The sequence below is a fragment of the Podarcis cretensis genome (genome assembly GCF_951804945.1).
Source record: "Podarcis cretensis genome assembly, chromosome: 14".
Lineage (NCBI taxonomy): Eukaryota > Metazoa > Chordata > Lepidosauria > Squamata > Lacertidae > Podarcis > Podarcis cretensis.
In genome coordinates, this window is record NC_137183.1 from 21,773,580 (window position 1) to 21,789,234 (window position 15,655).

The window sequence follows — 15,655 nt, forward strand, 5'->3', positions numbered from 1 at the left end:
AGGGTGAGTCGTAATGAGGCAATAATATGAGTCACAAGAATGACTTTGTCCTAAGAATCCTACTAGGATATAATCACACCGTTGATTGTACACAATCTGACTTTCTAGTATTCTGTCAATTTTCTTCAGCTATCCTGTTTTTACTTAACATACACAAACAACCTGAAATTAAAGGTTTTCGGCTGCCCCATAGTAACAGACAACAGGAAAAAAGACAGCTTCACTTCAATCTGTAAAACCTAAAGTAACATCTGGGGTTGGATTTTATGGCAAAGAGCGAAGTAACTATCTGATTGCTTCTCTTCATGCCATGAAACTTCCAGCCCTGTGCCCTGGACTGAACCGATGCAGTCCAGCAACACACTTCTATCAAGCAGACAAGCAGAGGAGGGATCAAGCAATCTGCTCCTCTTAGCAACCTGTTGCATTTCCATGTGGGTTGCCAAGAAGGGCTTTCCTTCCTCTGTGGCTAGGATACAAGAGCTACCTGCCCCCCCCTCCAATCCATTGACTCACCTGTGTGAAACTTAAGACACAAGGCTGCTTTAATCCTTTCTGTGGCTTGCTGCGACCCAAGCGCACTCGTTCCAAAACCAAGGACTCGTGCTTGCACTTGTGGGACGCATATTTTGACCTCTCAAATTGAAACAGAAAGTTTTGCTCTGGGACTGCACGAATACACGTGACACCTCATCGTTGGTGAGTGCAACTTTTGTTTTCTTGAGCACTTGGGAGAAAAGGGGGCAGAATCTGCGACCATCACCATTGGAGAAGTTCAGAAAGCAGTGCAAAACGTCTCTCTGATTTCCAAGCTTCTCCGTGGCTCAGTGCAGCAGGGAAGAGATAGCCACACATGCCTCCAGATTGTGGAAAGAGGCTTGTTCTATCATTCAGAGTGTGTCCGAAGTTTAGTCAGACATGACAGACAAAACCCCTGGTCTGTGGCATGCATAATTTTGTCTGGCTTCTAAAGCTGGCCCCAATTTTTGCCCCCATATTCTGCTATGCTGTATGTATTTATGCTAACAACATTTTTGTTGTATCATAATCAGTTTTGTCAGTAACAAAAATATCCAGCCAGTATTTCTACAAATGAGAGGTGGACATGCTACTGATTTGTCTCAATACAGCTTTTGTAATCCATACAATTATATTTTATGTTCAAAGGTCAAAATTATGTTGGGTTTTTTTAAAATGTAAAAATCCAACCCACAGGTACAAAGAAGGAGTTATTGTGATTGACTGTCACAGACTTCCCCCCCTAGAACTCAAGCAATATTCACAGTGGTGCTTTTGCTGACCTTAAAACTCTTCTTACTGCAGCCTTGTATTTAAGAACCAGACAGGCAAGAAAGTGAGGAGGCTGGCAAGGGAGGGACCGATCCTTCCATTCCTCCTCCACTATCCCATTTGGTTTCTGTGCTTGCTGCAGAGGAAGTAAAGCATCTTCCCTCCACATCCACCACGTCAGCTACACAGGCCGGAGCAGGGAGACAGATCACCCCTGTGCCTCTTTCACTAGTTTGCTTGGTAGAAGGCTATTTTTAACACTGCTTTGAGAAATTGGTTCTCATGCTGGCTGCAGAAAATGGAGATCCCATTCTTCCACATGGAAATATCAGCTACTGTTCCCTTAGCTGGTTAGTAAAAGAGTAATAATAATAATAATAAATATTGGGTTGTATTCAACTAAGTCCTACTCAGAGTAAGACCGTTGGGTGGTATTCCATGGACCTGAGCTAGTCCTGTCTGGATCTAGTCTGAGTAAAACTTCACTGCATACCGCCCAAAAATTGCAGGCTAATAACTTTTATGGCCTTACTGCCTTACTGCCCTCCCCCACCCCAAAATAAAGATCACAAGGCTGACGTTGCCACAGCTATGGATCACTGGGTGGCCACATCCTTTACTCACCTTCGATGGTTCATCTCGGTCTCATTGCTACCATTCTTCCCAGGGCCCCAACTATGCCGGCGGAAAGGAGACAGCGGCCTCATGGAGCTCTTCAGGGCAGAAGCAGGAGGAGGCACTTCCGTGATGCTGTCCAGCTCTTCGTCCAGCTCCCCGGAGACGCCAGCTTCGCCATCTTGGCCCTCTGCGTTTGTTGCCATGTTGAAGCAGCTGCCATCCAGGCTGTACCGATCCTTGGGCCTGCTGATGCCTAGCGCCTGAGGGAGGGAGATGTCACTCCCAAGGGACGAGTTCCTTTCTAGGGACAGCGTATCGTCGGCAGAGAAACTAGAACTTGTGCTATCGCCCGCCGACTGCTCCTCTTCGGGCTGCTGTGAAGCAGGGGTGGGAGCAAAGGAGGAGGACAACGACAAAACAAGCAGAAACTGTATTAATCTATTTAAAATTATTAGCCGATAATCAAGGCTGCAGGCAATGTTTACACAGACCTACATGGCACAGTAAGATAATGAGTTATTTGAAACATATCCACACTTATAAAAGTCTTAAAACTACAACCAAATCCATCAAACACCAGCTGAAGGTTGCTGAACGTCTTGCAGCCTTTACAGAAACAGAGAGGACCTTCTTTTAGAAAAGAAGACCTATTCCAAAAGTTGAAGCCCACTGCAGTAAAACCCCTGCTTCTCACAGCCACAGTGAAGAAGGTGAAGGCGAACCCTGCTGGATCAGGTTGAAGGCCCATTTAGTCCAGCAGCCTGTTCTCACACTGAGTAGCTAGCTAGATGCTTATGAGATGCTCACAAGCAGAAGATGAACACAGTGACATTCTCCTGGCCTAGGATTTCCAGCAACTGGAATGTAGAAACATAATGCCTCTGGCACTGGAGGTGACATTAGAATTTTAGGAATTCTAGGTGCCAAAATCCCAAGGGAGCAGAAAAGACGATTTATGTATGTAACCACGGCTGCGCAGATGTTATTGGCCCAGAGATGGAAAGAAGATAAAGTCCCTACCAGAGAAGAATGGCAGATCAAGTTGATGGATTATGCTGAAATGGCTAAAATGACCGGGAATCAGAAATCAGGAAGACCAAAATTTTAATAAAGAATGGGGAAAATTTATAATTTATCTTAAAAACCATTGTAAACAGTTAAAATCGTTAATAGGATTGGAATATCACTTGTAGTTTAATGGTGAATTTTGGATACAATGGAGAGGTAAAAGGTTTGGATTATTATAAAATATGCAGGAGGAAATTATTAACAATAGAACCCACAAAGGGGAGGAGGGAAGTCCAGAAAATTCTCTGGAATCTTGTATTTATGTTGTATGTTGGATATATGACTGTAAAACTTTAATCTGAAAACCAAATAAATAAATTTATATTTTAAAAAAGACATTGGAGGTGGATCTCATCTCCTCCAGGCGCCCATATAAACTCCTCAGAAAGCCTTCTCTACATCTCATGGGAAATAATTCCATAGTTAAACTATGTGCTTCCATGCTGACGCTGTTCATATTGGAGGGCCACAGCTCAGTGGTAGAGCATCTGCTTGCATGCAGAAGGTACCAGATTCAATCCTCGGCATCAGGTAGAGCTGGGTGTATCCCTTTGGCTGAAACCTTGGGAGAGCAGCTGTCATTCAATGTACACAATACTGAGCTAGATGGACCTATGGTGTACGGGTCTTCCCTGACCAGTGATAGGTTGTTGACCAGGGCTGATGGGAGTTGGAATGCAAGAACATCTGGACAGGTGACAGGTTTTGCATTCCTAGCCTACTATCCATTTGCAAGAGATTGTCAACAACGCCTCAAGGAAAGCTGCAGATTAACAACAAACATGCCTAGGTGCTCCTATTTCTCATATAAAAGCAAATAAAAATAAAAATCTAGCTGCCCTGTGGGCCTCCGGATCTTATTCACATTAAAGATAAATGAATGTGTGTTAGAGAGCTGGAACCAATATTAGTTCTACTAAGAATAAAATATATGATTCTGTGAGTATCATAGGTCCATTAGCTACAAAGGGTCTACATTGGGCAGACATTCGATTTAAAGATTTTAAAGGTTTTTAAAGATTTCACAGCCAAATTCTGATATTAGTATTTGGCAGATGCTGTTGGCTTTCTTTCTCTTTTTCCAAATCTTTTTTGAAGTATGACATGGGGTATAACTGTTCAGGATAGCTAGATTTTTAGTCATGTGTTTTAAAGATTATTATTTTTTGACCATGTAACTTCCATTATATTTTAAACATCGTGGTACTAATATTGCCCCTTTTTGTCTACAACTCCTAAAGGAGTTCTTAACTCTGAAACACCGAGCGTCAGAGCTTCCTCCTGCTTAGCTAACCTCGGCCCCAAATTAAATTTAGAAAGATGAGGCAGCAGAGATAGCTAGGAAGGGTGATCTCACTGGGAACCAGCTCTCCTGGAGGGGATTTACAAAACCCTTGCCCGTTATTTACAAGACAACGTAAAGAAGAAGTACCTCCCACATCCTCCTTACATAACTGTGACTTTGCACAGAGATGTTAGTTTGACAGAAATCCCCTTGAGCATATTTTATGCATAAACTGAACACAGAGACCGCATGCAGCATAAGACTGCAGCTTCAACACATCACATGGCGGGATGGATCACAAGCCTTACATGAATATTGATGCAAGAGGTTGTTTTTGAATCCAGGAATTTTTCATCGCAGTAAAATCAAGAAGATGCCACTTAGATTGCAATTAGCATGGTGCAGTGATAACAGTGTTCACAATGACCAAGGAGACCGAGGTTCAAATTCTGACTTGGCCAGGAGGCTCACTGGGTGACATTGGGCCAGTCAACTATTTCAACAAAACCTCGCCGGGTTCTTGTGAGCGTGAAATTGGGGAGGGGTGAGAGAAGAGCCACACATGCCACCTTCAATCTCAGTGGCAGAAAGATGGAAAACAAAATGTAATAAATAATAATACTGTATTGCATCCTCATCAACTCTGAGCTAATATCCTATGAAATTTTGTAGATTTGCTTCAAGGAACTGTAGTAAAAGTTAAAGTAAAGGACCCCTGACATTTAAGTCCAGTCGCAGACGATGCTGGGGTTGCGGCTCTCATCTCGCTTTATAGGCTAAAGGAGCTGGCATTTGTCCGCAGACAGTTTTTCCGGGTCATGTGGCCAGCATGACTAAGCAGCTTCTGGCGCAACGGAACACCGAAACCAGAGCAGCGCATGGAAACGCTGTTTACTTTCCCGCTGGAGTGGTACCTATTTATCTACTTGCACTGGCGTGCTTTGGAACTGCTAGGTTGGCAGGAGCTGGGATCAAGCAATGGGAGCGCACCCCGGTACGGGGATTCGAACTGCCAACCTTCTGATCAGCAAGCCCAAAAGGCTCAGTGATTTAGACCACTGTCCTGACCTCCTGAAATGTCTTACTGCCTTTCTTTTTAAGAACACAAGAACAGTCTGCTAGGTCAAGACCAGTGGCCCATGTAGTCCAGCATCCTACCACAGCCTACCAGATGCCTGTGGCAAGTCTGCAAGCTGGACATGAGCACAACAGCACTGCACACATACGGTTTCATGCAAGGATCATCTGCATTCAGATGAAGGGATAGCTGCAGTTGGGTTAGAGAGCTTGGAAGGTGGAGTTTGACAAATGCTAGAATTAAAGTATCATTGTGATCTACTGAGCGACCTTGCTTAGGAGGCGTACACCCTCTCACTAGACACAGGTTGACAGGTGAACCTGAGAGCCAAGGGCATCCCGGGCGTCAAGGCCTAGAATCTGTTTTTAGGCCTCTGCCAAACTCCAGGACAGTCTGCAGGTGGGGTGAGGCAGGAGATGTGCCGCAAGCATGGACCTCCACAGAGCAAGAACCAAAATACACGTCCGTGGTCAGATTGAGAAAGAGACAAAGAGGGCCGAGGCAATCAGTACTCAATGACCACAAAGTTGCTCAGACTGAGATGTTGATTTGGATGCGAGGGCTTCATAAGATCAGTGGGGTTCCTGTTCCCTTTGGGTCAGCTGCTCATGTCTGGGGAAAGTATCGGCAGATCATATTCCAGCTAAAACTGCAGCCTGTTTTTTTATTATTATTATTTATATACTGCTTAATTGTAAGGGGGTGGAAAAAAGACCTCTAAGCAGTTCACAATAAATGTTAGAATTATCAGTAAAAACAATTAAAACCAGTAATTAAAAAATTATCTAAAAACAGTTAAAATCAGAACTAGACTTAATGACTAAAACGTAACAACCTAGAGACTGCTCCTTATCCAGATAATTTGGCGGTCCCTCCTCAGTAGCAGACATGTGATATAGGACCCTGGAAAAGGGGTCCTATATCAGTGGCAGTTCTTTATGTGTGGAATTCTCTAAAGAGATGAATCTGGCCCCATTTCTCTATAGTTTTAGGTGGTTAGTTAAGATACAACTTTTCCAGCATTTGGAGGAGGAGGAGGAGGAGGAGGAGGAGGAGGAGGAGACCTGGTTGCTGCTGCCGCTATCAGAAACTTGTTTAATGACTTGTAGTGCTCTTGTGTTCGAATCTTGCTTGTGGGTTTCCCAGAGGCATATTGGTGGCCATTGTGAGAGCATGATGCTGGACTAAGATGGGATACTGGCCTGATCCAGTAGGCTCTTCTTATGTTGCTGTTTTCAAAGCACTATGTCAATGTATGTATTTCATTTGCCTTTTATGAACCGCCCTGTGGCTTGTGCAAAGGATGGAATGAAAATAATCTGAAGAAGCATTTCATGCCTGGGGTGCAGTTCTCTGCCCCGCTCTCCCCCAATTTAATACGCTTCACTCTTGGGTAGGTTGTTTCTTCAGGCACCTTCCAGAACAAAAGGCAGGCACATTCTCACTGCAACTGGGAGATACTGCTTGCTAATACTGCTTCCAGGCACCCTCTCCTTGCTCAGTTGCAGTCAGGGCTCAGGGAAGCATATGACGCTTCCTGGGAATTCTCTTGGAATGGCTTCTGTCACATCCTTGGTTACCCTCTTGGGATGATGTCACTGTGCATCATCTACTTGCAGAGGGAGAAGGAATGAATGCATCATACAGTTTCCCTGCTTTCACAGGCAATAACTGAGAGGACAGCAATGTGGTTTCCCCGAACAAACTTTGGCCAGCTCCAATTGCAGCCCCAATAACAGAGCGTTTATGCACCCCGGCACACAATCTGAGGATCCACCGACAGAGGTAATGCAATAATAGGTGCTCTGCAAGAACTTCCGAGAACACTCTCATCTGGTTTCAATACCACACTCCAAATATTCTACTTATAAACAACTTCCTTTTCAATTCTTTGGTGCTACATTACACAGATGCACGTTAAAAAACAAAAGTCTCTCACAGAGAACAAGAAAGAATAGAAAACCATTGCAGCAAAGCCAACTATTAGGAGATTTTTTGTGTATAGGGAAAAAAAATCTGAATTGCATTAGTGGTAGCTGATTCCCCCCCCCCCCTTTCCACCACCCCCCTGGCCAGAAACCAAAGCCAGAATTTTGCAGATGAAAATTACAATTCATCTCTATGCCTCACCCTTTCCTCCGGCACTCCCTGGGTTGTGCACACAGCTGAAGGAGTTGGAAAGTCATTTCTCAACTCCATGTCCAGAACTTTTAGTCTGCTGGCCGGACGCCCTGTGGCTCTTGTCAATGCTCATCAAAGCACCACCGAGCACGGCACCTATTTCAGCAAGGACCTGCACACTTTATAGTTTCAACATAGCAAAGTTTCTAACTTGTACAAAGGACTCTGAAAAGAAATTAGGTCTTGGAACGCTAAGGTCACTGGACGTTCAAGGGTCTGCTGGGGAAAGTGACTGGAACAGAGGGAGGGAGGGAGGCTTTAGCAGAGACGACTGCAGGAAATGACATTAGCGAGCGTGATTCACTCAGATGGGAGAATGTCGCAATGTCTGCCCATAGCACTGAGTGATCATTCTGAGAAAGGATAATGAAGAATAAATCCATTGTGCATAAACAATGGGACCCAGCCCAGGCCATTGCACTGGTGTTGCTGAGTGCGTATCATATCGCCAGATCTCCCCAAGATACTTACTACAGGACATTTCACAGGGACTAACAATCTCTTAATAAACATCTGTGATAACAGGATGCTAGACTAGGTGGGCCACTGGCCTGATCCAGCAGGGCTCTTCTTGTGTTAAAGAGTTTCATTTAGATGCATCTATGCAGCACCAAAAAAGCAATAATCAAACATGACCAAGACTCAAGCCTTACCTTCCCGAAGTCCACCTCGTCCATCCCATCTCCTGAGAGAGGAAAGAGGTCAGATTCACTCTCGGTTCTTCTTTTAAGTATGTCTTGCGATGAGGTACAATCGCCACTTAGTCCATCTTCTAGGAAATTATCACTTTCTGGGGAGGGGGGAATGAAAGGGGGTGGGGAATGTATGGCAGTTTGAGATTGCTCACCAAACTAATGCAAGTGTCATTCAAGAGCTACAGTAGTATAAATATGAACCAAAATATGAATTACCATTGAACTATGGTTCTTCTCCCCCATTCCAAGGAATAATAAAAAAGCTTAACATTTCTATAGCATCTTCTGGGGTTCAAAGCACCTCACAATCAAGGGTTATTAAATCAAGAACCCTTGCAATAACCCTGTAAGGTCGGCCAATGTTCTTCCATGCTAAGAAAAAGAAGTAAATTCTGCACCCAGGAAATCCCAGTTCTGCATTAAGAAAAGCTAAAATTCTGACTGTGGCATGTATTCCTTTCTGCAGATTTGCATGATTTCTCATATTCAGCCCATTTCTGAAAATTGTCATTCTGCATACTTTAGGCTGCAGTCCAATAGCTCTGAGGAAGATCAGGTCTTCCCTCTCTGAGGGGAACAGAGCAATGACATCAGAGGGGGAAATCCAATGGCAGATCCTATTCCCTGCCACTACCTGATCCACTGATGTGCTGGCCCCAACCACCAAAGCTGGAGTTCAAAAACTGGTGGGGCCCCAAAATGGGTGCACCAGGGGAGGACACAAGGCCATCTGGGTCCCCACATGCCCCTAAACTGGGGAGAAATACAGGCAAGTTCAGGAGTTCAGCCAAGTATCTTCCTCTTATTTCCCTTCCATTGTTCCCATTGGGAAAGTTGTTTTTTTCTTTTTAAACAAAGCTGCAAAAATAACAGAGTTGAACCTTTCTCCGTCTTCACTTGAACCCAGCAAAGCACTGGATATGCTGGTCAAGCTACCTTTAACCTCCCCCCCCCCTTTTTTTTAAATGAAGTATTTCACAGGCAGAGGCTGAGAACAACGCATGCTACTAAAGCCAAACCCAATAGGAATCATATCCGTCCGGACTTCCTGTTTCCATGGATTCTACCCACATCTTTCAAGTACAGTGGTACCTCTAGTTATGAACTTAATTCGTTCCGGAGGTCCGTTCTTAACTTGAAACCGTTCTTAACCTGAGGTACTACTTCCGGGTTAGCGGAGTCTGTAACCCGAAGTGTTTGTATCCTGGGGGGTGTTTGTAACCCGAGGTACCACTGTATATCTTCCCAGCCATAAGGACCTGAGCTTCCCAGAACTGCATACCATACAGTGGTACCTCGGGTTACATACGCTTCAGGTTACATACGTTTTAGGTTACAGACTCTGCTAACCCAGAAATAGTGCTTCAAGTTAAGAACTTTGCTTCAGGATAAGAACAGAAATTGTGCTTTTGCGGCGCAGCGGCAGCAGGAGGCCCCATTAGTTAAAGTGGTGCTTCAGGTTAAGAACGGACTTCTGGAACGAATTAAGTACTTAACCCAAGGTACCACTGTATTCTTGTAGAATCACGGCATAGACACATCCCTGCCATTAAACAACACCAGCATTACTGCTCCCATGTTGCAGACTGTGGCTGCAACGCAGCTAGGCTTCCTTACAGCTTGAAAAGCAATTCTTTGGCTATGCAAAGAGTCAACTCACATTCTGGGATTCGGCAAACCCGCCATTCTCAATGCAATAGGCCTATTTCATGCACCAGAAAAACTCTGCTGTGGGAGATGAGTGCCAGGAGTGGAAATACTGGCATTCCACAGAGGAGCTTCCACACCGCGGAGGGAATAGCTCTTTTATTTTATCAGGTGCAGTTTCTTTCCCTGCACCTTCTCCACTTTCAACCCAACCTTGGCAAGTCTGCGTTTCTTTTCCATTGTAAGTGGGAAAGGAAAAAGTTGGGATATGTATGGGTTGGGGCGGGGGGGGGGGAGAGACTGAGAGAGGCAGGGGTGGGAGAGAAGACGTAACAAACTGCAAGCCAGCATTCCCACCAAATCCAGCTGGCAATTTAACAGACCATGTCCCACCACATTCCAGACGGAAAAACAAGCCGGCTCCGCAAGAAAGCTCAGATGGAAAATTGAAAAGGACGTTCCAGGCTGGCCACTGGGCACATACCTTGTCCAAAGAAGTTAATCAACTCACGTGCTGAGAAAAGGTACAGCTAGGTCAGCAAGAGGGCATGAGGAAGGTATGAAAGAAAGCACATCTGCCCCCCATAGTAGAAGTAGTACTACTAGTAGTAATAGTACTACTACTAGTAGTAGTACTAGTAGCAATAATAATAATATTAATAGTAGTAGTAGTATAAGTAGTAGTAGTGGTGGTGGTGGTAATAATAATAATAATAATGGGAACTGTAGCTTACCCCTCACACAAGCCACAATTTCCATCACTCTTAACAATCTACACTTCCCAGAATTTGGGGAGGGGGAGCAAAAGTGTTTCAGGTGTGATTTAAATGTGTATGCAGCCTCTCACCCCTCTTTAACTCTCATAACGTTTGTCAAAATCACTTTACTATTCTAATACAGTCGTACCTTGGTTCTCGAACGTCTTGTGACTCAAACATTTTGGCTCCCAAACGCCGCAAACCCAGATGTGAGTGTTCAGGTTTGCAAATGTTTTTTTGGAAGCCGAATGTCCGACGCAGCTTCTGATTGAGTGCAGGAAGCTCCTGCAGCCAACTGGAAGACGCACTTTGGTTTTCGAACGTTTTCGGAAGTTGAATGGACTTCCAGAACGGATTCCGTTCAAGAACCAAGGTACAACTGTAGTGGGATCATATTGACTCAAGTTTTGTCACTGTGTTTTTTTAAAGACATGTATAAAATGGGGTGAATTTGACAATGGCCTGAGGCCAGGCACAATGCAAAACCATGGTTCCCTGCTATGAGAATGATGGGGAATCTGAGGTCCTCCAGATGTTGTTGGACCACAACTTCCATCATTCCTGACCATTGGGCCATGACAGCTGGGCTGACAGGAGCCCAGCAACATCTGTCAAGCCCCAGGCTCCTTGTGTGAACAAACCATATCAAATCTTAGTGTATCGCAGGTGGTGACAGGAAGCTTTTCCTTCCAATTTTAAAAGCACACCACAGTTCCCTGTTACATCCAAACATGGGGAAAGTGGGTTTTTTTAAATAAATAAAAAAATCTTGAGCTGCTGAGCAAACCAGGATCAGAAACAGTGGTGTTTGATCCTAGCTTCTTCTCACTAACAAGAGTTTAAAAAACTTAAGTTAAGATGTAACAGGGAACTGTGGCTTGCTGAAAATGAGAAGCAACAGTTTCCCATCTACTTCTCTGGTGCATGGAAGGAGGGGGGCGGAATGTGCGAGTCAATGGTTTGGTAGGGTGTTATTTGTGTAGTATAAAACCACGACTTCTCATTGCCTCCAAAATGGTCTACCGATTCCAAATTAATGTAAAAATTATTATTATGTATTAAGGATTATTTTCAGAAGAGCGTTGGAGATGGGGAATGGAACTATGGTACTGGATGGCATCTAGGGCTGTAATAACCCCATATACCTTTGTTGTGCTTTTCCACCTATAACTCTAGAACTCCTGCAAATGTGATTTTAAAAACACACACCCAGAGAATGAATTGTTGAAACCTCTTTATGATGGATGATGGAGTTAAAATAACATAATTACTGGCATGAAAGGATGTCTTTCATCAAATCTGGGCAAGTTAGACCCCAAATACCTTGGAAATGCAACTTGCTATTTCCTTACAATCGTTTAAAAATTGGGGCCCGAGTGACCACAATGCCCTTTTACTGAAAGCCTCAAACCATACACACATGCCAGGCTTGAAACACCAAAGGGCAATTAAAGCCTCTACTATGGAAGAACAAAGGGAGTTATGAAGCAGCACAGGTTTCAAGGAAATTGCTTTTCTCCCACTAGAGTTAGTTATGACCAGAAAATTGTAGAAGGAATCAGAAACAAAGAAGTGTTGAGAAATGGGGGGGGGGGGAGAGAATAATTTGTCCTATGTGCGCTGAGAAAGTTGCTTTGGAAGTGTACCATGTCTTCTCAGGTAAAGCCTGGTTTATTGTGGGGGGTTTTATTGCCTTTGCTTTAAGTGTGTGCCTGTGTGTTGTGCAATCTGAGTCCGTTTCCACCTCTACTGATGGCTTGATAAGCCCCTACCAATGAAAACACCATCACAACAAAGCTGGAAGGATGACAAGTTCCTAGCACACGTGCCACGGGCTTCCTGAGCACAAGTGATTTAGGGCTTGCATCCGTCAACATCCATCACTTGCAAATCTCACAGCAAAATGACACTGGGGACCTTTCCAATGTAGGGACTGGCAGAGGCTCCCTGGTCTAAAAACGCAGCAAGAATGAGGTGGTTCAAGGCCAGGGAGGGGAGAGCACATGGCTGTACCTCAAACAGCATTTGGGGAAATCTAGTGTCACTTTTATACATTTTCCACCGTATTTTAGTACAAGTCTTTACAAGGTGGCTCACAATCAAAGAACTCGCATGTTTTTAAATACTCTTCTATGTTAAAAACTTCCTGCAACAGGAAACCAGCATAGCAGACAAAGGACTAAGCAAGAACCTCTACCATTGCTGTGCTAGTTCTCTGTCTGTAGAGAGGCATCCTCTCTCCTCCCCTTTAAATAATAAATAAATAAAAGGAAGCATTTAAAAATATAAGGCCCTGGATAACCTGCGGCCGAATCACCTGAGAGAAGACCGTCTCCCATCCAAGTTGGTTGGAATCTCAGGATCTCTTGGCTGTTCTACCAACTGCACAGCTACATCTTGCAGTGACCAGGAGGGGGGTCTTTTCTGCTGTGATGCTCCACCTTCGGAATCACCCCCATTCCAAAGGTAAAACAAGCATCGTCCATGTCAAAGTTTCAGCACCTTTTAAAGATCCACCTGCTCACCCGAGCATTTGCTGATGCGTTTTGTTATTACTACATCATCTTGCTTGGTGTAAGAGGACATGGGATTTGCCCATTGGGGTGCAGCTTGTATTAAGACTGTGTCTTTCCACAAGGCAGGACTGTTCCGCATACAGAAAAGGTTCTGCCATCTTGCCAACAAGGATAGCAGCCAGGAGCTTATGCAGCCACCAGAGGGCATATTTAATATAAACTCAGTTTGCAGGGAGATTATATGATGCTGGCTGCTTCTTCAGCATTTATTCCGAGCTGCTTGCAGGGAGGTTACATGACGTTAAGTCAAGCAATTGTGATCCTTTGTGTTCGAATGTAATTTCCCATCACTTTCCTTACAGCAAAAAGCCCAATTTGGGGAGGGGGGAGTGAGTTAGTTGCACACAAGCATTAAATCTCATTGCACAGCTTGAGTGTTAGTGTAAGATGCATGGAGGGTCACAGGTTCATCACCCCTGGTCTACACTGACTAGCAGGAGTCAGGACTGCTGGGTTCCAGACAGGGTCTTTGGTCCTCTCCAATTCTTCCTGGAGATGCCAAGGATTGAACCTAGGACCTTCTGCACGCAAGGCATGTGCTCTACTGCTGAGCTATGGCCCTTTCCAGGGCCTTTTAAAGTTTAGAACTTGCCCTGAGTCGTGCCTGGAAGCCAACCTTGCCCACTCTAGGCTAGCAAAGAGTTCCAGAGAACGCAAATGCTTTGTGCAGCCTCTCACCCAGAGAAGCCAGCTCAATAACGACAGCTTGCCTTTCTGATTTTATATCTCAAAGACTAAAGAATTCATCTTACCTGCAGAACGACATGGATGCTTTGGCTCCAACAGTGACGGATCCTGAGCAGTTTCAACAGGACTCCAGCTTTCACGGTTAATCTAACAGAAAGAAAGAGAGGTGAAAAATTAACGGGGATATTTTCAAGTTGCCTCTGTACTCAGGCCAATGGCATCAGGCTAAACAGATCCAAAGTTCAGCAAATAAAACCCACTGGTGCCTGGATAAGAGGGAATAGTCTAAGGCTATGCATTCCTTAGAGTGCTGACTTCAGACACACAAACACACAGACACATGCATAACTCCGCAAGTAACTGTTTGAAATTCCCTCTCTTTTTAAAGAAAGTGGTTATGTAAACTGCTTTTATCAAAATATATGATACCTTGTTGGTGGTTGGTTGGTTTTTAAGAAAACTATTTGGAAAAACAATTTAAGACACAAATATAAGATGGGCTATCAACTCCCTGATTATCCATGTAAGAAAATATACAAATGGAATTTAGCAACAACACCACATGTAAATATTGATACAAGTTTAAATAAGATGCCATTATCAAGTAGTATTCGGTACCCAAAAGACTTCAGAAAATATATAAATTTACCCGACTTCGTTTATACTGCAGACAGTGAACACAAGGACAGTGCAAGTTCTTATTATAGAAAAAGTTTGAAGGAAACTGCTAGACTATATAAAGTATATTGTTTGGGTTCCCTTGCTAAGACTTAACCCCCTTCTTATGCACCCTGAGAGAAGGAGGCTAAAACTCAAAGCCTTCGAGTCAAACCTAGAGACTGTGTGAAACTAAGTCTCTTCTATTCTCTTGATCGCCAACCCAAGATGAAAGGTGGTGAACCTAAGAGAGATATCAGCAGACTTGGGAGAATCAAATGCTTTATTTATTTATTTGTTTGTTTGTTTGTTTAGAGAGAAATGGAGGAGGGGAGAATGCGACAGCCTAATGAAGACATAGTGAGTGTTGGACTAGAATCAGAAGCCTGGGGTTCAAATCCTCACTCAGCCATGAAGCTTGCTGAGCGACCTCAGGCCAGTCACACTCTTTCAGCCTAACCCAAAAGGTTGTTGTGAGGATAAAACACAGAGAGAAAAGAACTAGGTAAACCACCTTGAGCTCCTTGGAGAAAAGCTGGAACATAAATGTAGCAGTAGTAGTAGTAGTAGTAGTAATAGTAGTAGTAGTAGTAAAAATAAATATAAATATAATCTCACTGGGAATGGAATACTGACCAGCTGTTGGGACAGAAAAGAAGTACAAAACCTGAACATGAGCACTTCATGCTGCAACGTTTTGTTGTAGGTCCCACTTATAAACATGTAAACATATACAAACCTGACATGTGCAGAGTTGGATGGTTGGTCCATAGAGCTCAGTACTGCCTACTATTACTCGTTACAGCTCTTCAAGGTTTGAAGCAAAGGTGTTTTCCATCACTTGCTATCAAAGAGTTCCTTTTTAAATTGGAGATGACAAGAACTGAACTCAGGACTTCATACATTTAAAGTATGCCTTCCATCACTGAGCTATGGCCCCCTCTCCCAGGTCACCTCAGTACACTTCGCACATTTTTTGACGCTGGAAAACCTCCCTAAATACAAGTGTTTTTGCAAGATTCACCCTTGCTGATATAGCTATAAAATCAAACTAGATTCACTGGGGGTGGGGGGAGATTATTTTTAGCATTCATTTCCTTTTAAAACCCTCGGGT

At 43.9% G+C, this 15,655-nt stretch overlaps 1 protein-coding gene across 5 annotated transcripts in view; it reads right to left on the reverse strand.

The window, feature by feature from the left end:
• Positions 1 to 15,655, reverse strand: part of AKAP13 (A-kinase anchoring protein 13) — a 246,935-nt gene that overhangs the window by 67,423 nt on the left and 163,857 nt on the right. For 4 of the 5 annotated variants that reach the window (XM_079954146.1, XM_079954145.1, XM_079954143.1 and 1 more), the window contains exons 10-12: positions 13,949 to 14,030; positions 8,174 to 8,310; positions 1,915 to 2,282 (exon numbers count right to left, since the gene is read on the reverse strand). In XM_079954146.1, coding sequence (XP_079810272.1) covers positions 1,915 to 2,282; positions 8,174 to 8,310; positions 13,949 to 14,030 — 587 coding nt within the window. The remainder of the gene's footprint in view (positions 1 to 1,914; positions 2,283 to 8,173; positions 8,311 to 13,948; positions 14,031 to 15,655) is intronic. The other variant, XM_079954144.1, reaches the window with a different exon arrangement.